This window comes from Excalfactoria chinensis, chromosome 17 (genome assembly GCF_039878825.1).
Source record: "Excalfactoria chinensis isolate bCotChi1 chromosome 17, bCotChi1.hap2, whole genome shotgun sequence".
Classification (NCBI taxonomy): Eukaryota; Metazoa; Chordata; class Aves; order Galliformes; family Phasianidae; genus Excalfactoria; species Excalfactoria chinensis.
In genome coordinates this window covers 8,713,066-8,734,939 of record NC_092841.1, presented here as the reverse complement: position 1 = coordinate 8,734,939, position 21,874 = coordinate 8,713,066, and the positions used below count along the sequence as shown (strand labels likewise).

Genomic DNA, 21,874 nt, shown 5'->3' with positions numbered 1-21,874 from the left:
TAGAGCCTGAAACTTTAAAGAGCTCTTAAAATAGATGTTATAAAGAAGGAATAGCACTAAAATGACACCGTTGCTGAGGAGCTATGTTGACTAAGTCGGTTTTAAAGATGTGTCCTGGTCTGTACTTAAAATCCTGTTAGCGTATTTTGTGATGTGACCTGTCAGAGCCGTCAAACTACCATCAGATTGAGGAAAGGGATCTGGTATTGAAAAGCAGTGAAGTTCTTGTACCTGTTCCTGTTGTTTATAAATGCACAATTATGTACATAGCTACCTCAGAATGTTTATTTTGAGTGGGTAGGGAGATCACCTTACAATACAGTATGTGCTGATGGGTGAAATTTCAGTATATCCCGGAACAGCCCTGTAGCACAGAGCATCTCCTGGTTGCTGAGGAACACAACTGTCTCCCAAATCTGCTGCAGCAGATGTTCGAGGTCAGTACTCCTGGCTTTTGTCTTCCCTGTCAACATCGGTTCTTCTTAACAGGCCACTCAAAGGTGTTTTTTGGGAAGTGTTGTTGAATACTGAATCCACACGGTGAGGATTAGGTAATTTAGAATTCATTTCACATTGGACTTAAAAGCAAGGTCAGAGACTCTGCAGAGGAAAGGTAAAGTCACTGTGCTGCTGACTACAGTCAGGTGAATAAATGTTCCACCCTCCCAGCTTAGCTCTAGTAATGCATTTTGTCCTGGACATCCAGCAAATTAAGCTGTTTAAGTCTTGACTGCTTGTGAATATATTATCATGTAGGAGATGAGATGGGTTTTTGAAACGCAGCTGGATGCCTACAGAGGAATTGCCTACGACTTCCAAGAGTATTTCTTGTGTTTGGTTTAGATCGTAAAGAAGCATCCATAAGTAGAAGTATTTCTCCATTGTAGTTAATATTTTTTGCAAGCTCTTGGTAAATGATAATCAGATGTTTTTCATTGCCTGGACAGAGTTTGCCTAACAGTTTGAGGCATGCTTATAGCTGCAGCCTTCCTGGGCTGTTTATTTTGTTGGTGCAAAAATAAGAGTGTTTTTGTACACTTCAAAGTTTGTCTACTTTTTTTGATGCGTTTCCAAAGCCCGTGTAATTTCAGGATCCTAAATCTTTCTTTGATATAAGGAAAAAAAAATGTGTTTTAGTAAGTATTAAAATCAAATGGCTGTAAATCACAGGGCTGGGATATTAATCACAGTTTTGAAGTAACCAAAGAGCAAATTGCTTTCTCTAGGAATGAAGGATGTCGCTTCTCACTATAGCAGCTCCAACATCAGAAGACCTGGAAGGAGGCCAGCACGCTGTCGGGGAGAAGAACAAGTGTCGAAATTAAGAGATCACAAAGCTCATAGTAATGAAGTCAATTTTAAGGAAATTAATGAATGGAAAACAACTAGTAGTGCAAGTTGGTAGGAGCATGAGCTGCTTGTTAGTGTGCTTGGACAGAACTTGGGAACGAAGCCCCTTGGGGAAGAGGACTTGGGGTAGGTTCCTTGGGGGTGGTGGGGATGGTCAGTGCTGGGGTTGAGCTCAGTGTGTTGTGATGCACTGTTGGTGTTGCACGGTGCCAAACATCCCTTGCAGTGTCCTAGGGACCTCGCTCCTGTAGACAAGAAGTGCTTCTCACCCTCCTGTCTGCTCTTAAGCAAGTCTTTGTACCGGGACTTCTCTGCAGATCCTGTGCTGTGCCCAGCAGTGAGCCAGGGCTGCCACCTGGCCGGCAGGTCCGTGCTGTGGGCACGTGGAGCACACGTGATGTGGATATACATAGCACTTATTAGCTCTATTTCTGTCGGTGGCACAGAGAGTGGTTTTTCCTCAGGCTTATCTGCTGAAAAGGTATGCTGTCCTTATGAACACTTTTTCATGCAAATCTTTTAATAAGCCTTTAGAAAGGCTGACGGTAACAAAATGTTCCTGACCCATGGCTATAAAAGCTATTGCAGATTGGGGCTCACCTTGCCTTCTTTTGGGGGGGGGGTTCTCTTGAGCCACTTTGCTGTCCTGTGTTATGGATGTGCTGGTTACCACTGCAGTAGTCATACCCTAAAGCTGATGTCTAAAGCGGTGCTGAAAGCTTACACAGATGGAGATGTTTTGAATTCATTAGCTGGCATGGTGCACATATATTGAGATTGTCTTCGTGATGAATAGGCCTTAAATGGTTAAAAAACAACAAAAGAGGAGATACTCCTTGTCTCTGGACTTTGTTTTTGTAATGGAGATGCAGGTTGCCAGAGCTTTTATGCAAGCACAAAAATCAGCCCAGGGAGCACAAGCATGGAGATGGAGCTGTGCTACTGTTTGAGAAATCTGATGTTTTCACCTTAATTCACTGCCATGTAAACAGGCCCATTCTTGTTGCTGACCCTTTTCATTTTCTAAATGGCTTTGTTATTCAGAATGCCTTTTTAATTATACTAACCCAAACACAGAAGCTGTAGCACCACTCTTTGAAGGAATTATGCTTTGGGAAGACCAGTGCCAATCTTTTTTCATTGTTTTAAATGCTTCCAGTGTGCTCAAAAATTAATGTTTTTAAAAAGTGTCCATCAAGCTGCCTTGCTGTGTGCTGTAACAGCCATGGAATGATCTGGCTGTGAGCTGCCTGACAGACACCAACCTGCTTTATGGCTAAGCCAGAGTTTGTTCCAGCCGCTCGGAGGATGTGTTGCATCGAGCTGACAGCTGCCCTATAAAGCGTGCAATCTGGATTAATTCAATGCTACTTTTATCACTTTGCAGAAAAGCAAATCCACTGTTTGTGGTGGTTGTCATTAGCAGACCTTCAGCCATCGCAGGTGCTTTTTTAGACCCTGGGCTGGAGCTGCTGATCTGTCCTCCGCCTGAAGCTGCTGCTGGGTCCAATCTGCAGGGCCGTTCCTCTGTGTGTGTGCTGAGGCTCAGTCCATGGGGGCAGGGGGATGGAACTGGGCACAGCAGTGCTTCAGCAGTTCCCTTGTTGCTTCAGGACCTGCTGCTTTGTTTCTCTCTTGTTTGGACCCCTCATTACAAGATGGACTTTGAGGTGCCGGGGCATGCCCAGAGAAGGTCTGGAGCACAAGTCTTATGGTGAGCAGCTATGGGAGCTGGGAGTCTGGAGAAGAGGAGGCTCAGGAGAGCTCCCTACAGCTCCCTGGCTGGGGGTTGTAACAAGGTGGGGGTCAGCCTTTGCTCCCAGGTAATAACGATGGGATGAGAGGGAATGGCCTTCCTCCCTCCAGCTGTTGGCCCCTTTGCTCTTGTTCCTTGGTAACTTATTTCTTTGAAAGCCTTTCATAGTTCCCTTTCTCAAAGCTGGGCGTTGTTCCAAAAACATTCTCTTGCAATAATTAGATTGCTTTGATTCCTTTTAATTAAATCATGCTAAGTAGGCTGTCTGCGCGTGCGGCAGAGTCTCAGGTTTAATGCGTCTTTCTGCATTTGGAAACTGGGGTTCAGACTGGATCCAAATTGCAGTGCAGCAGAGCACAGCATCCCACTGTGTCCCCTTCTGCAGAGGTTCACCTTGAGCAGCACAGCTGCTCCAAGGAATGAAGTGGGGAAGATTATTACAAATCAGCATAAGGAATAATTGGGCCATATTGGGAGAGGGTGTTGGATGCAGCATAGGAAGTGCAGCCCTTGCGGAGGTTTGGGGGCAGCTGCTACACAAAGCCTTTAACACAGGTCATCTGATTTGTTTTCATCCCATTCAAAGTAAAAGGAAAACCTGTCATTAGGTAGCAGTTCCAAGGCAGAGCCATTCATTTAGGCACAAAATCCATAGAGCTGTGGGAATGACTTTATGCAGCCAATAGCTACTGATGTCTCCCAGTGGGATAGAAGTTGGTGAATTGGTTTTTCTCTCTCCAGTCAGACTCATCCCGGGGGGTTCCTGTTACCTCCTGCTGATCAGGGAACGCAGCATTGTTTTATTTATCCTCTGAAAGATCTACATCCCCCTGAAAATGGTGGGGCAGTGGTGGGAAGAGGTGACAACACATTTTCATCACTCACAGATGCAATGTTGTAGTCAAAACAAATGCATGGAGCCGATGTGGGGATGGGATGTGCTGCCCTGCTCCTTGGTTCCAGGTGGGAAAGCTGCAGGAACCTCTCAGTACAGGAGATCTAAAAGGAAAATAGTTCTGTGTATTTTAATGATCTGGAGTCAGCTATTATTTATTCATTGATATTGATGGCTTTATAAGACATTCTCAAGTTTTTACTATCCCAAACTCATTAATTAATTATAGTAACATCTTCTAATTAGAAGTGCTAAGCAGTAACTTGTTGTCCTTGCTTAGCAGCATTATATGTGCATCCTGCTAAAGACAGTCTTTCATTTCCCATAGGAAAGTATCCTGCTGTCCTTAATCTGCAAGCATTTATAAAGCCTCTGCTGCACAAAAGATTAAAAGCATTGCAGGGAAAAAATAGGATTTTCTTTTGTCTTTTTTCATGCAAACTGTACTTTTTCCTTCAAGTTTGCTATTTAGCCTGTTTTGTCATAATATCTATAGCTATCTCTATCTATGTCTGCGTTGCAGGGAAAAAACACTTCTGCCTTTTGTGCTACAGATGACTGTGGTTACAAATGGGAGCTCTTCAGGGCTGATGAATGCTGCTTTGGTCTCTGTTCTCTCACCTTCCCCTTCTGAATTTGAAAGCTTTCCTTCTTGAAAGAGAGAGCAGGACTGCTGGCAGTAGAACTCAGCCTGTCTAGGAATGGGCATAGCTGCATTACTTTTAACACAGCACTAAGTAGACAAAGTGTGAGGTGGCACAGCAGAATATTTGTTGCTTTGTATTCAGTCTTAGGTTGATTCCAGCAGTGATTGGGAGAATAGCACTGTCTCAGAAGGCATCAAATGAAATAGTCAGCTGCTCCTCCACCCCACAGTCAGCATTCCCAGCCCCATCAGATCAACAGGCGCTGAACTTGTAATTACAGCACTTTCTCTCCTGGTATTTATTCCAAATCATTGAAAAAAGGTCTTGAAAAGTCTTAAAAAATAAATAAAAAGAGAGATCATCTGGTCTACTTCGTTACCCAGATTTCCATTTATTGTATCATGCACCTGAGTGATGTGTAATAAACTGAAGCTGGGAAGCCCTGAGCTGACAGGTGGGTGATTGTCTGCTTATTTACAGGCTCCCTCCTCTCCTTTTCATTCTCCTCCACCCTGTGTTTCTCAGTGTGTAAATTATGTGTTTACAGTTGGGGTCTTTAGATCTACAGCCTTTAGTTTTAGGGTATGAATTCACTTCCATTAATTGCGAGCTGTATTTAATATTTATGCTAACAGGGCGTGAGGAGTGTTCCAATGAGCGTGTTCTCCTTCAAAAAAAGGGAGCTGAAAAATTACCAACCACTCAGCTTATAGTGCCTGGTGAAGGTGCCAGCAGGCAGAACGTGATTTAAGGTGCACGTTTTTGCACATCAGCACCTTGATAACAACGCTGAAAGGGGAGAGAAAGACGCGATGGGTCGACCGTGCTAAGATTAATGCAGCCTCTTACCTTTACTTAGTGTGAAGTCCCCAGGAAGGATGAGTGTGTCAGATCACTGGCTCTTTCTTAGTATTTTTTTGCTTGCTTTGCTTCATGGCTGTAATCATGCAAATAATACCATTCATTCAATCCATCCTGCCTACTGACTTGAGGTACTGCATATTAATTGAGCAGCATGATATCTATTTTTCAAGCTGCATAGATAGGCAAAACATTTTTATATTAAATAAAGCTCTTTGTGCCTTTCACTACGGTATTTTAAGACTTTCTTATCCTTGCATGCTATAGAAGAAAGGTTAAAAAGCATTAACTTCTGAGACCTTGACTTATAAGCAGGCTTTCAGCAGTGGGTTTGGTAGATGTGTGTGTACAATTGTTCTACTCTTAGACTTGGTGGTTCTTTATTTCAATATAGCAGTGTTTTTTAAGCCATTGTGATTCTGGATTCTCAGTCTCTCTGGAAGTTTGAAGAAGAGAGAGGTACAGGCTTTTATCTTTCAGAGGACAGCTGGAAGACTTGCTGTTATTGTTTGGCCTTGCTTCAAGAAAACGCACGACAAACCAGCTTACTACATAGACATCTTGAACTCAGTTGAACGAAAATGTTTTGAAGTATTGGGTTCTTTTAACAGGTGTGCTTGTTTTTTTTTCCCCCGAGTGTAGATATGTTCTATGAATCACAAGCTTGTTGAGTTAGGTGGTTAGGAATGATAACACCGCGTCCATTCCCAAGGCTGTGAGAGTGAACCCAGGTGCTTCCAAAAGCAAGCTGAGGGCTCTTGATCGCTTTGTCCTCTTCTCACTTCTGTGGGAATATCGGGTTCATGTGTGGGTTGTTCTGTCAGCTTGTATCCCCATACACCAAGTGGAGGGGTACTTTGTTGATATAGATGTCCAGTAAACATTTTGTCAACTTTTTCCAGTGAAGCAATGTGTAGAAACGCTTCTGTCTTAAATAGTTGCCTGCACCTTAACTAGACCTTTTTTTCAAACATTTATGATTAATGACCCTGTATGTCCACAGGCCAGGTACAAGCAGAGCCTGGATCCAACGGTGGACGAGGTGAAGAAGCTGTGCACGTCCCTGCGGCGCAATGCCAAGGAGGAGCGGGTGCTGTTCCACTACAATGGGCATGGTGTGCCCAGGCCAACAGTGAATGGGGAGATCTGGGTCTTCAACAAGGTGAGAAGCAGTGCTAGAACAGCTGAATCTCCATCATGGTTGTGTAAATGCTCGTGGTGTTCTGTCACAGTTGACTGAGTTTTCAAGATGTAACTGTGCCTACAGATGTCTGGTTCTGTGCTGACAGCTGTCTGCCTTCTCCATGTTCTTGAAGCTTGTGCCATTGCCATGTGTCAATATGAGCACAATAAATCGTACAATTAGCTCTCGTTCCAGATCAGAAAGTACTAAGGGACCTCTTATTTTTTGTGAAGACTTGCCACTCCTATTTAGCCATGATTTGTACAGCTATGTAGATCCCATGCAACACCTTTCTGGTGATACCAGGAGTGATATAAATGCGATAGTAAAGCTATTTAGTGTTCTATTAAAGGTAACTGATTTAGAAGGGAGTCTTAGGAAAGTGTGAGGTACTGCTGGTAGCGGGGGAGTGCACCCAGCTGACACAGCTTGCAGGGATTCGCTCCTATTTTATTTCAGGAACATACTGAACTTCTTTTCTCATACTTCTCATGTATTATTTTTGTAATTGAATGAGCATTCAATAATAGCTTGAAAGAGCAAGGAAAGAAAGGCAGGGGAGAAAGTGCAAAAGGGCATCACTTTATTCTGGTGCGTCTCTACTGGAGGCTCGATTAGTATTCTGACCACCATCCTAAATGATTATTTTGAAGCTGAGTTTGGTGTTTAAGAACAAATAGGAGTGACCTTCTTCTTACTTAACAGCCAGTGGGTAATAAATAAGCCAGTAAGAATGCTGAGCAGAATGTGTTACACGTGGAAGAAGAGGAAATTACTGCTCAATGAAGTTGTGTGCTGTGCCAAATGCTTTATTAAGAGCTTACTGGGTGTTTGCCAGTTTGCCTGCAGTTTCAACTGGGGAATGTGGTGTGGGCTCCTCCGATGATGAAGAGCTGAGGTCTTTTATGTATCTTACAGACTGCAGGAAAAGAACCTTAATCATCATAAACATGGACAAGTAACAGTGAAACTTGGTAGTTTTTTGCAGCATGAAACCGAATACTGACTTCTTTTTTTGTAGAGAAGGGATTGGGAATAGAAGTTTTCATTGAAACAAAGCATCAAGATGCAGTCGTGTGCTTTTCATGTGTCTGTTGTGGGCGTTGCTGAAGCAATAAGGACCGATGTTCTCTGTGTGGTTTTGCTCACTGCTGTTTTCTGACAAAATCACAGTGTGTGATAAAAATGTTGTAACAAAACAGTTTTTCCTATTAATTTTAATAGAACAATCAAAACTTTTTATGGGCAAAACTGGATTTGGGAATGACTTAGGATTTCCTGCCTTATCTAACATATGGTCTTGAATCACTTTTGACTTTATGTACCCCGATGTGTCCTTGAAAATTTGATTTTTGTCAAAGTTTTATTATAGCTATTTTAAGTCTCTTGAATTTAAATGAGAGTTATGATCCCATCCATCACGCTGCTGATGTTAATAGGAGCATTGCAGCTTTTGCTGTTGGTTTCAGGCAGAGCTCAGCGTGGTACCAACATGAGCAGGTTGCCCTCTGGCTGTGGATGGGCAGGGTTCTGCAGGCAGCCGCAGTACGTCCAGCAATGACTTTCTGTGGGCTCAGATAGCAGAAATCTCCTTTGTTGGTATTATCAGTTCTGCTCCTGAGGTTGAGGTTCGACTCCTCATATCCAGCTTTAAGTCTGAGCTTTCATCCTCTGTATCTGTAAGGAGCTGTTGCCTCCAATTATTGCATTGCGGGAAGAGAAAGAACAAAATACTTCATGTTTGTAGAAACAGAAGTGTTGGTACTTGACTTTGCTTTGTGGGTATTGATGCTATTGGGTAATCCTGACAGTTGCACTGAAGCTGATAAAATCCTGAAGCATCTCATTAAACAAAGATGGGGTGGCTGCTGATGGGCTGTGTAGTCTTAATTATCAGTCCTGATTTATTGATGGAATTTTCAGTTTGAGATGATTGATGTTAAATTAAAGACATCTGGTTTACATCTTTGATCAGCATTGCAGAAGCTTGAGCTAAAACGAGGACTGTTAAATGCTGGTTGGAAGCGTTAGTGTGTATCAATGCACTCCTTGTAGTTTAAAGTTCAGCATTTCCAACAGTACCACAATGAAATCTGATTTGTTCTCTGTACTGAAGTTGGATTTGTAGTTCTTATTAGATGTTGGTTGATTTTGGTCTTGATTATCATGTCCAGAGCTCAATCGAGGTTTTGTTTTGTGGGTTCAGAACTGGATTTTATCGTATGTATTTTATTACCAATGAAAGTGCTGTTGCCTATCTGCCTCCTTGTAACTTCAGTGTTTCTTTCTCCTTTCAGAACTATACCCAGTATATTCCTCTGTCCATATACGACCTGCAGACTTGGATGGGCAGTCCTTCCATTTTCGTCTATGATTGCTCCAATGCTGGCCTTATTGTCAAGTCGTTCAAACAATTTGCACTACAGAGGGAGCAAGAGCTGGAGGTGAGATCACAACCTGTTGCAATGCTTTTTGTTTCTGTTTGTGCAGTTGGGTTAAGTTTAAGCTTGTTTTGCCATACGCGGCTGAAAAAGATGTTTAAAAACAGCATTGAAATCCAAATTAGTTTGCAAATGATTTTGCCACTCCAGTCTGTCCGGTTTGGTTTGCTATTCTATTAAAGTCTGAATAATTTTTACTACAAGTTCTAATTAAATGGCAGTGTTAGTAGAATCAGTTTGTGTGCCCTAATGGTCTTTTCCGCTGAGCTAAATGCTGAAGCGAACTAGACATGTTTATTTTAGATTCAGGAGTGTAGTGTGTGGGTCTGTATTTGGATGCAGTTTGTGTTGTTGAGCTGAAGGTAAAATTGTGAAAGCAAATTAAATAAACCTGGTGCGCAAAGGGACCATCACTGATGATTTTGGTTTCAAAGAGCGCTTGTGTTTTTAATGGAAAGCTGCCTTTCATTGCAAATATAATGACTAATGCATTTATTGAAGTAAATCTGAAATGCAGAGTGGAAGGTAAGGAGGCAGGATTTGTTGTGCAGCAACCTGGGGTGGCAAAGTTTCCTGCTGCCAGATCCCCCTGCTTGCTTCAGTCTGCACAGAAAGCACATTTTTGAAGATAGTCCTGCTTGTGTCCAAGTTCGTGAAAAGCAAAGTGAAGCTGGAACTGGTGCTCAGAGGGGCTGCTGGGGTGATCAAGATAATTGTTAGCCCATCTTACCGAAAGGAGATTAGAGGAGCTTGCTGTTTTCTTAATCAGATAGAGTGAAGGCTGAGGGAAGATGTGGCTGTGTGTATAAATTCCTTGAAGGATAAGCTTATGGGAGGAAAAGTATTCATGGGATAATGTTGACACAAGAGCAATTAGGCATATAGCTGTCTGCGAATAAATCTAGTCTACAAGTGGGTAGATTTAGCAAATCCAAAGAATAAGGTTCTAGAACAACTTGCTGGCTGGGATAATAGAATTCAGCTGTTTCTCCATATGTAATTTTATATGTCTGAGAACATCCATGATGTGAGATGGATGCTGGAGGTTACAGGAGGCCGTGCCTGCAGACATTGCTGGCGGAGATTCTGGTATCTCAGTGTTTTGCAAACTGGCACGATCAAACCTCTTACTGTTGGGAATGCTGTGTCAGGTTGCATTATCTGTATGGGTTGGGTGTGCTGGGTGTTTGTAGCTTTCACTAATTCCTGAATGTTTCCTGGCTTTCACACAGTGCGAAAGCCATAGTAAGCTACTGTAGTAGGCGACTATCAGTTATAATGTTAGTATTCTGTAGTCACAGCTAATATGCAGTTTTTAAGATACTGATAGCAGTGTGTTTCTTCTTAATAACGCCTTCCATTAGATATCTAGAAATTAGTTGGTGAAGTTAATTAAGGAGAGAAAATACTATGAAGCATAGAGAGGGTGAGGAAGGGATTACATGCCATGAAACTGCAGTAGATGGATGATCATTTGATGCAGGCTACCAACTAAGAAATTGAATTTTCAGATTAAACGCACACCATAGCCTGTGGTTTTCATTAAATGCTGCGTGTCATACTTAGAACAATCAGAATTCATATTTTTTCCCATTATTCTTCTAAGTTTTCTGTGGTATTAAGTATGGTCAAGCAATCTTTGAATGCATTTGAGAGATAGGCAGACAAGCCAAATGACTTTCCAAGCAGATATGGAGGCTTCCCTTTGTGCAAGGTGAGTGCTTTTATCTGCAGCGTTACAGCATTGATCAGTGAGGGTTAGGATGTGGTCTTCTTTTACCACAGACTCAGATTCAACCATAAGGATCCCTTCTCAGTGGCCAGGTGCCATCAGATCATACATAGCTCCACCAGAACTGTAAGAATTAATTGCAACGTACTTAGAGGTATGCTTGCAATTCCGTTCTATTTACTTCATGTCTGTAGAATATAAAGGCTTTCGTAACTCTTTCTTAATGTGAAATCTAAATCTTATTCTGTCTTCAAAGGGTAGAGGTACAAAAAGGAATAACTTGTGAGTGATAAAGCACTTAACTGCTGGAAAGCAGTTAACGCTTCTCTAAGATACTAAAAGCTGGCACCAAAGCCAGCTGCAGACAACACCCAGCCATTAAGCACCGTGGCCTGGATGTGGTGGTGTAGGAACAAGTGTGATATATCAGTTTAGCAGTGGACCCTGCCTTTGTTGGGGGAAGGAAGGGGAAGAGTGCAGGGAAATTATTGTCCTAATATTTGTAACAGATTGCTGTTGTGGGTTTGGTTTTTTTTTTTCCCGAAAGATATTTTTCAGAGCTGGAAACTGACCCCAGCTTTTGGAAACAGGAGTTCCTGCTGTTGCTTTCCTGCTTGATGTCCTGTTTGGCACTGCTGAGCACTGTGGCAGGGATGCTGGCTGTGAGGAGGTGCCGGGGCTGGCAGGACTGACCTCGTGCTGCTGTCAGGAAGCAGCAGGGGAATGGTTCCTACAGGGCTGGCAGTAACCTAGTTAGAAAACACCTTGCATATGCCTGCTTTCGTGCTTGCTTATAAGATATAATGGAAGTGAAGGCAATGGATGCTTTTAATCATCTCATTAGCTGGCTCTGATGATTCTGTGAGTGCGTATAAGTGCAGTGTAATTCAAGAAAATTAAGCAGGCGTTTTAAGTGTGCTGTGCTAACAATGATAAAACAGTAGGCTGGATATTTCTGATTAATTTTCTGTGTAATTGTGACATTGTGTTTCCTCTGACTCATAATTATTCCATACAGAAAAGATCTGCAGTCTTAAGGCCACGTTTGAGATGTACAGAAATGAAGGCTGGATGTGTGCTTTGCTGCAAGAGTGTTTTGGTTTTCAGATGTACTGTTTGAGTTTCTGGCAGTGTGGCTTAGAGCTGTGTGCTGGCTTGTTTTGCTCCTACCTGGCTGAGAGCTCAGTGTTGCAGTGGCAGTGCCTGTGATTCCCCCCTCCAGCAGCACGTGTGGCCCTGATCGGAGCTGAGGAACTCACAGGTTTTGGGGCTTTTTTTTCCTATCTTCAACATGAATTCTCCAAAAATTAGCTTAACAACAGTGTGGCAGAATGTGAGCTGGCATTAGCATCGCGTCTGGGGGGAGAGATTTTCTAATCCACCATCTGCTGGGAGAGAGGAACAATATCTTCTCAGGGGAAGAGGATTCTCATAGCAGGAATTCTGTCAAGCTAGCAGGTCTGGCCAACAGTTGTGATGACAAGTTTGTACGCTGGGTCAGTTTCTCCCCACTTTAACATAGACGTGTTCATCTTGTTATTTCATCAGGTGTTTCCTTTTCAGTGTAGCTGCATATGTACATAAATGCTTTCAGTAGCAGCAGTTTAAAAGATGTGCATAGTTTTCTCCTTTCTGTTAGTCCCAGGCAGCAATGCTTTCAAATCTGTTAGCTCATCCTCCTGACGATGCTCTTATAAATAACAAACCCAAGTGCTCCTTAGCTGGGGCAGATATAGTTTGTTTTCAGAGCAAATTGATTTCCACCATCTTACAGGAATGATTTCAGCATATTTCTGTATAACCGAAAAGTTAATATTAGCAGTGTTGTTTTGTCTGAAAGGCTGTGGCTTGTCGGGCTGCCCTGAATTAACAAGAAGTGAAACGAGAAGCTCTGTGTTGAGAGTAGGGATGTTTTTATAGGGCTGATCCAGGAAGGCTTGCATCGCTCTGCTCTGAGAGCACGATTCTGCTGAAGAAGCTGTGAGATGGTTACGGGCTGCTGCAAGGTCCTCATCTAATTGCTTGTTTACAGAAACTGCTGAGACACGAAGAAACAAAGATTGTAGATAAATATGTATTATTAATAATTTTGATAACGTTTCACGTAGGGAAGCGATGCACAGTTGATTTACTATTCTTACAGTTGCACGTTAGTACGTTCTTGCTGCTTTGCTTGAAACCTTTTGTTAGCTGTATACTTCCTCTGTGTCTCACCCTAATGAGGAGTTGCATCCATCAGGGAGCTGAGCAATCTAATCACAGTCTGACTTTGGTGGATGTTCTAAGGACGCAAAAGATAAAGTTAATACCGGGCTTTACCCTCCTTTGTCTTTCATGCTTACTTTGTCAAAGAATGTTTTGCTACATCAGTATCCCTAGAAATCTCGACAAGGTCTGTAATTACTAGCTGGTACTCCGTGTTCACTTTTTGCTTGTTAATTGTTCATCTCCTAATGGGCAAATATTTATATTGCCTGTGTCACAGCTTCTTTACTCAGTCTTACTGCGCAGAAGCCAAGAGTTGGGCAGGAGCTTCTTCCCTATCGGAGCAGAGAGGCACTACCAGTGTACAACAGCCATCAAGGCTGCAGTGCTTCACACTGCTCAGAAAGCAGAAAATTCATCTAAATGTTCTCCCCTCCTGTGGAGCTCATTTATGAGGATGCCCAGAGTGCAAGTCTTTCTGTAAGAAATTAATAGCTGTTGCGAAGCAGTTGGACTGCTTTGTATTTATACATCTGGAAAGAGTGAATGCTGTTCCACAGTCTGTCAGGCCTTTCTCCTAAAATAAAAGATGTTTTCAGTATTGTCATCATTTTCTTTTGTAATCAGCATCCAGGTTACGTTTTATGAGAGGTGCAGTAAGGACTGCTGGGTGACTTAAGCACAGGTACATTCCTGCCCAAGGTATGGCATCAGGCTGTGCTGAAAGCAGAGAGGGCAGCAGGGACAGATCTCAGCTAATTTGGCCAACTTGTGAAAGCTGAAGTGTGTCACTGCCTCCTCTGGGGTTAGAATGGAAAAAGAACCTGTAAAGAATCGAGGAACTTAATGGGTTGCAGAATTAATGAAATAGCACCTGAAGCTTCTCTGTATCTTATCAGGGTGCTTTGCTTGGCCAGAGGAATGAGACTGTGCCAGGCTCGTGGTTTGTAGTGCAGGTTATCCATTTCCCATCATCTCTTTTGAGATGCAGAATTCATTTTCTCTTGAGACAGAGAGAATTTCTCATTTATAAAGTTGGTAAAGGATGAGTTTTTGTAGTCAGCTGTGTTGCTTTAGTTAAAGGGGGGGAAAAACGGAACAAAAGGAACTGGCCAAAGTGTTCCTCTTTGAGAGGAAAGTATTCTATTAGCTTGGATAACGCAGCATGTGGGTCACTGTGCTAGCTCTTTGCTTTCTAGGTCCTGCATGAAAGGGCACTGAAGGCTCTTCTGTTTCAGAAAGGCACGAGGAAGGTTTTGTTTTCTTCCCTGAAGCCGAAGATCTGTTACACTTTGGTGGCTCTTCGTTGGTTATTTTCAAAATGAGATTGAAATTTACTTGAGTTGTGTAATTTCTGTGCTCTGTCCAGGTGGCTGCAATTAACCCAAACCATCCTCTTGCTCAAATGCCTTTGCCTCCATCGATGAAGAACTGCATTCAGTTGGCAGCATGTGAAGCTAATGAATTGCTCCCTATGATCCCTGATCTGCCGGCCGACCTTTTCACATCTTGCCTTACTACGCCAATCAAAATCGCTCTGAGATGGTGAGTATCATCTCCGTTCTTGATGGCAAGTGCATAATTTGCGTCGTTGTCTGTTGTAATGATAGGGTTTTTTTAATCCAAGTGCTTCATTTAACCTAATGTTTCTCTGCAATATTGAATTACAAGCTTAGAACTATGCGTGTGGGATGGACTGTTATTAATCAGATCTAGAAAGGTGAAAAAACTGTTATCTTCTACTTATTGCATTTTAGATTCCAGCTCAATATCTAGGTTTGCTCAGATTAAAGGATTTACTGTTCTGGGAATTAAATATCTTCTTCTTCAGAGGGCAGAAATAGCATGTAGTGCAATAACAACTCCTTGCAAATTGTCCTTCATATAAATGATATTCCAAATATTGCAGTTGCTGTAAACAATGCAGTAGCATTAAATAATGCTGTAGTGAAAGAGACTGAGCGATAAAACGAAGAAAGATGTTACATAAGGTCACAAAAGCCTGCTAGATACAGGAGGAGCTTTCAAAGAACAGTGTTCTTACCCAACAGCAGAGAGGAGCAGGAGCAGTTTGGAGCCAGCTGAGGACGTGGTGTCAGGAATCCAGTGTGTGTGTGTGTAAGCACAGGCAAAAGTCTTTGATAGTTTAGCAGGGCAAAGAGCTGCAGTGACATGAGGATCATCTAGGAGGGAATTTTTGGGAAGGTTAATGAGAAAATAGTTTTCCAACCCATGTGTCAGGGACCTGGAGTCTGAATCTGTGGGAGATTGGACTAGGGTTCCTGCCAAGGAATGGCAGACTTCTGAATGAGAGAGGCAGCGGTGCGCTCCTCTCATTCCCTTCATATCCTTTTCGTATTACTTTTTCTGTTGTGAAAAATCAGAAATTTACCTAAGATAAGTGTGGTTGCAGTACTAGGCGCTCATTAGAATTCCCAAGTGAGCACTTGTGACAGGGTTGAGCCTGCTGTTTAGCCAGAGGCGTTTAATCTCTTCTAATCCTGAGAGAGTGGGATGCTTCACTTCCAGGCCCATTGGGGAAGGAGCACGCTGGCTTCCAGTGCAACTGCTGCTTGGCAGTGCTTCAGGGAGAGCTGACTGGGACCTCACCTGCATCCTGGGGTGCTGATGTGGTCCTGGTGGGCTGCTCCTGAACTCTGCCTACAGCATGAAAACTCTGGAGCTGTTTGCATAAATTCTGCTTTCTTTAAAAGCTGAGGAAATCACTATGTGGCAAAATTCCTTGAGGGGAACTTTGAGAAATAGTGTGTTACTATGGTTCCAGGGAGCTACTTTTATCGTATGGCTGCCATCAGATCACCGCTAGCCAAGCAGTGTGATGTGAGGGAGGTAGAGCTGTGTTTATCTACGGAGGGAGACTTGGAAATTGAACTCAGTGTTCTGCCTGATTTGTTCAGTGTTGGCCACAGGTGACAAGAAGTGCCACTTGGCAAATACAAACACATGGGGCTGTTTTGGTTTTTGGAAAACTTGCTTGTTGAAAATGAGTGCAAAACCGGGAAGTAAAACAAAAAGCAACAAAGATTCAGCAAATGAAGGTTTGAGCTCAAGTTCCAGGGAGCATATTTTCATCGTGTTAACGTGCTGTGAGGAAGAGTTACAACAATTACTTTTCAGGTTGTCTGTACTGAGGCTTGTGGTTATTCTGAGTAACTCATTGTAGTGAATATGAGTTAAAGCCATACTGCAAAGATGCAGCAATCCTGGTCAATTTGTGTTGTTTTCACTGTTTTGTAAAGACTTTGTGGGAATTCATAGAGTGGGCTTCAATCTCTGTTGAAGATGAGCTGGTTTGCAGCAAACTGAAGCTTCTCGAGTAAAGTGAAGATGTTCTCATGTAATACAGAGCTGTGCTTGAGTTTGAGGGATTGTTAAGGTGAAGACATGAAGGCTCAGGAAGAGCTGTTTTTGTTGGAAGGAAGTCCCCTCTGAACGTATAACCCCTTACACAACAGTGCTTAATGCACAACTTGTAAGTATTGAGAAAGGTTTTCCTGGATATTATGATCTGTTCAGGAGTCTTCTGCTGCATCTCCATGGGAACATGGCTGGGGGGTGACAGGGCAGGTCCTCGAGCAGAGCTGCTCCCAGTGTAAGCATGAGATGCTTGGAGTTGTCTCACTGGTGTTTGGCAGGAAGCACTGTCAGAATGCTCTTCAGGTAAAGGATGTAAAACCATGAACCTCAGCTGCCCTTGGTGCTGATGCAGATTAACTAACTCCTGGTTAGTGAGTCTTTTCCTACTATATCTATTCCAAACATTATGTGCAGTGCTTCTTACTGCATGGATTAAAAAAAAGCCTGTCCTCTATAGTCTGCAGATTACACTCCTTTAATATTCCCTATTGATTGGCATTATTACTGTTGTGTTTGAATCCATGCAAGTTCTGTAAATAAGAACTTGCTTGCGGACTGTTGTTATTCACTGCAGTTAAAAAGAATAGATGTAGAGCCAGACCGTCCTCTGCATCCAGTTGTTCAGTGCAAGCTGTATGTCAGTGTGCTGAGGCAGGCACTTAACCAAAAGTCATAAGCCTTTGTCATTAAAGATACTCTTCTAATTCGGTCGGGCCCTTTTGTTAAAGCTGACCCTGAACTCTGCGGAATTGCTTTTGAAATAAAACATTTTTGCAAGTCCAGACTGACGGGTTAATGAGGTTTCACATATGGAGCTTATAGGCAGATGAAAGCTGGGTGAATAAATTCCTGTACATCCCATTTATGTGCGTATATGGAATAAATTGATGGACAAAATCACTTCACAAATGGAATTACATCCACTTCAGTAAGGGGGAAAAAAAAAAGATGCTGGTGATAGAAGTGCAGATCGATGGTGCCTTGAATGTGGTGCACGAAACTCTTAATCAAACCGTCTGGCAATTTCAGAGCTCTTGTGTCTGAGCTCTGGGTAGCTTCACACTGACTGTCTTTGCATGTACTCACTGTTGAGAGCTGACGTTCCGAATGTGTCTTGCAACTATATATAAGGCAAGCTTAAAGATAAGACATATGGATTGTCAATCTTGGCTGACCTAACCAAGAAGGAGACCCAGCTATTGCAGGGAGAGGTAGAAGTCAGGATACAGCTGGTGTACTTTTTGTGCAGATCTACGTGTCTTTTGCACTGTCTGCAATGAAACAGCAGTGATGTTGGAAGTTGTGATTGGTGGTGCGTCATATGCTGATATTATTGTCAGTCCCTTAAGACATAAACAAGCTGCAAGTATAATTTCACAGTTTTAAACTCGGAGGAGAAGGCTGTAATTGCTTGGACTGTCTGAAGGACCCACTTACATAAGGTTATGGGGCTCCTGAAAAGTGCAGGAAAACAAGCCCTAAATAAAGTTTGGAAGCGGCTCAGAGTCAGGGACTTTAAATGTGCAGGTGTGTGCATTGGGACCCACGTGTAGCAAAGCTTGTAAATGCTTGGGAGTAAATGCTTGACTCCTGACAGCTGATTTTGTGTTGGGTCAGTTGAAGGTTTGAAGTATTTCTGATGTGTGTGTTTGGCATTTCTGCTGGAAGGTTTGGGGGGGTTTAACTGAACCAATCCCCTGTCCTAGACTTAGACTTCTCTAACTAAACTGAGTTTCAAAACAGCCCTGGGTTATCTGAGAGAAACCTGAGCGTTGTTATGCGTGTTACTGCTTTTCTTCTCTATCACCTGGTGTGTGCTGGTACTTTGACTGCAGCCCCGACATCTCCTGCCTGGTGACACCAACCATCCACTTGAGACATCACGTTTGGAGCCTTGGAGTGATGAGAGGGAGGTTGCAGATACAGGATGAGGAACATTCTGTTTACAAGTACATTTTCTTGGCAATCACTGCTTGTTAGAGAGGAAATGCAGAGAGTCTGGTGGCAGTTACACGGGGTCTCAATGAACTCATCTCTTTCCAAATTTTCAGAGGTGGGGGTTTTTAAAACAAGTGCTCTAATAGATGAAGCATAGACAGAAGCAGTGAGCGCTTGTTGCTTTACTCCCATTCAGGTGGATGTCAAACAGATCTGCGGTGAGGGCGGAGTGTTTTTTCTTCTCTAAGTCAAATGCAGTCTGCTTGTGTGTTGTCAACTTTGAGGAGCCAAGGCTTGGCCAAAATAGCTGAGATGTAAGTTTATTTACATCCTTGCCCACAGTGCAGCTCCCTAAGGAGAGTGCAAAGTGACAGCTGTGCAACATGTTTAGTGCATGAAGATGTCTTCATAGCTGCCCCTCAAAGGTGTGCATGTCTCACTGCTGCAGATAATGGAGGAGATGTTGGCACAGTGGCATTTCTCACGTGCATATATCCCGAGTATCTGTATCTGCTTTCTGCTTCTTTGTCCAAACAGCTGTAACTGAAGGCTTCATGCTAGGGAGATGTCCTTGCAAAAAGGAGGCTAATATATTTGTTTGCCCTGAGGCAAATGCATTCCAGTGCCAGGTGAGACCCTGCTCATCAGATTGGGTTCCCTTGCTGCCTGCTCGAGGAACCAGGCTGCACTGTGGGGCTGGCAGCTCATCCTTCTTCTGCAGCATGCCTTGCCTCTTGCAGCTCTGCCCTATTAATCTGGGAGCTTGTAAAGTATTGCTGAGTGCTTAGGTCATATCATAACTCACACAAGAGGTTTCTGAAGTAAATACGAAATGCTGTGTGACGTGGTGATAGGTGGAACCCTTTTCTTTGTGGTAAACAAATGTGTAGCAGCCCAAAGTTGTGCGGGCTGTGCTTTAATCCTTTCAGATATGTCGTAATGTAGAGACATTGAGCAGCACAGTGAGAAAGTGTTTTGGCATCCACAGTCTGCAGGGAGATTCCAGTCTGATTCCAATAACCTAATTCTGCCGTGCTGAGATCTGCTCGCAGTGTTTGTCTGAGAGTGGTATTTCCCTCAGAGGCTCTGTTCTGCAGCACTGCGAGGCGCCTGGGATTGGATAGGGGTTCTGCTGTAGCACTCATAGATGGTTTCATGCCTTTTTTGTTTGTTTTTTTGTTGTGATGAATGACACACACCTCAGGAAAGCAGCCCGGAGAGCACTTAGGTTTTCAGAGCCCATCCCTGGTCTTGACAATAATGGATGTCCTGCAGGTAAGGGGACCATGGGGACATCCAGAGTGTTTGAAAGGTTTCAATATGAACTCGGCACGTCTTGATCTTCAGAGAAATAATTGTTCTGTGCTGTGCTGGGAGAGAGCCCTGTGGATGCTGGTGTCATGGAAAGGAAGGGCTGGGGAACCCCGGCTGCTGCGGAGCCTCAGCTCTGGTGTAGGGGTTGAATGCTGACCTCTTGTGCTGCAGAGTGAGCTCTTCTACAACAGAGAGCAGATTTCTGAATGCTGAGAAGCAGGCCGGCATCGTAGTGACACAGAGAGGAAGTCATTTCTCCAGCTGACAGCTCTGTTATTCCTCCTGGAGCTGTGGTTTCCCAGCTCTGCTCTCTGAACCACAAAGCACATCCCAGCTGTGGTGCTGCTGGCTGCCTCCCACCCATGCCCAGCACAGTGCGGTGCTGATGGCAGTCCTGGAGGAGCAGTACTCGCAGTGCCGATGGAGTCAGCATTTCTTTAATTAAATAACTGTGATGTTTGAACATGACACATTGCTCCCAGCCTCCCTCACCTGCCCTGCCTGCAGCACCGGCTCCTCAGGGATGCTGGGCTCAGGGATGCTGGGCACCGTTCCCTCTTCCCTCCCAAGGGATCCTCCCTCCCCCCCTGCACTGGATTGCTGTCACTGTGACAGAGCCTGGCTCTGACACCCAGCACTGGGAACGGCTGCATAACCACGAGTGTGACAGAAATGGAGAGCCCTGCGTGACTGTGGTTGTGCTGGGGGAAAGTTTTCCACACGAACGCTATTTTAAAAGCAGAAACACAGTATTAAAGAAACCTTCTTCTGTGTGTTTTTTTCCACAGACCTTGCTGTTAAATATACAATAAGTGTGTTTTGGTTTTGTTCCCTCCCCCACAGGTTTTGTATGCAGAAGAGTGTCAGGCTGGTGCCAGGAGTCACGCTGGATTTGATAGAGAAGTAAGCCAAATTTTATATATATGTATTTATTTTTTCCCTGTTGCTCTATTTCCTGTCTGTTTCCAGCATTTCTCTTGTTTATCCAAGGGGAAATGTCTTTGCAAACCTTATGCAGGGTCCCTCCCTGATGGGTTTGCTGTCTGTGTCCCATTGCGGCCAGCTCTAGCCATGGGTGCTCATGGGGTAGACAACCCTCATCTCCAAAACCACCATGAAGCAGAGAAGCTCACTGAAAACACTGCCTTTCACTTCCTTGCTATGTTGTCCTGTTATCCTTTCCCCAACAGTGAGAAACAGTTTCTGACTTAACGCTGAAACGAGCTATAATCCTTTTACCCAAACAACATTTGAGCGTAATTACTGATTCTGAAGCAGCTGAGGGAAGAAAGCTGTTCGTAAATCTCCTTCAGTTTATACCAACAAGCTGCCCTTTGAAATAATAATTGCCCACCAGAGTCCCTGCTGGCTTTTCAGATATTTTTTAAATGGGAAATGTGTTCTTAGAGTCCGGGCAGTAGACGCAGGCATTCTGTCCTCCCTGCGGGTTATTTTTGAATATCCTATTCTGGGAACATTGACACACGCGCACAAACCGGGAGTAATTAATTAAACACTGTTCAACTTCTGAGGAGTTTGGATGCTAGAAATATCATTGTCAAGATGAATTAGAACAGCCCGCGTGTCTGCTGTTCTGACGTGTGGGTGCCCACAGCCCAGTCACCATCCTTGGTCCGAGACAGAAGTTGCAGAACTGAGAGGCATCACGAAGGAAGTAAAGCTGAGGAAGTAAAGCAGGAGTCTGGGTGATAAGCGTGCTTTCAAAACAGATATTTCAGACTTTATTTTCTTGATCATCTTCCAAATAGTGTCACAAAGTGCAGCAGTCACTCATTGCTCATGCTGCAAACCGTCGGTGATAGCAGAGGCAGTGAGGTGAGGTGAGGTTGCATCAGCTAACATTTCTTGTTCAGGTTTTGCTTTAGTGAATCATTCCCTGTTGTGTAACTTGCATGTTTCTCATTGTGGTGAGGTTAAAGATGCTTCTCAGTGCCGTTAGTTCTTGCACGGTGTGTATTTTAAGAGTAGACAGGCTTATCAGGAGTATCTGGGTATTTATTCGTGGACATTTTGCATGTGAAAATTCGATTATCCTCTCTCATTTTGGTTGGAGAAACAAAGCATTGATTCTGCACAAGTCTTAACCAAAATTAAAATCATTTCTCAGCTTTCAAGAACAAACACGAGACCTGTAAGGCTGACAAGCAGATGGT

The 21,874-nt window shown here is 43.4% G+C and overlaps 1 protein-coding gene across 4 annotated transcripts in view; it reads left to right on the top strand.

The window, feature by feature from the left end:
- Window positions 1–21,874, top strand: part of RPTOR (regulatory associated protein of MTOR complex 1) — a 110,938-nt gene that overhangs the window by 18,937 nt on the left and 70,127 nt on the right. For all 4 annotated transcript variants that reach the window (XM_072352270.1, XM_072352272.1, XM_072352269.1 and 1 more), the window contains exons 4-7: window positions 6,513–6,671; window positions 8,990–9,136; window positions 14,440–14,615; window positions 20,544–20,603. In XM_072352270.1, the coding sequence (XP_072208371.1) occupies window positions 6,513–6,671; window positions 8,990–9,136; window positions 14,440–14,615; window positions 20,544–20,603 (542 nt within the window). The remainder of the gene's footprint in view (window positions 1–6,512; window positions 6,672–8,989; window positions 9,137–14,439; window positions 14,616–20,543; window positions 20,604–21,874) is intronic.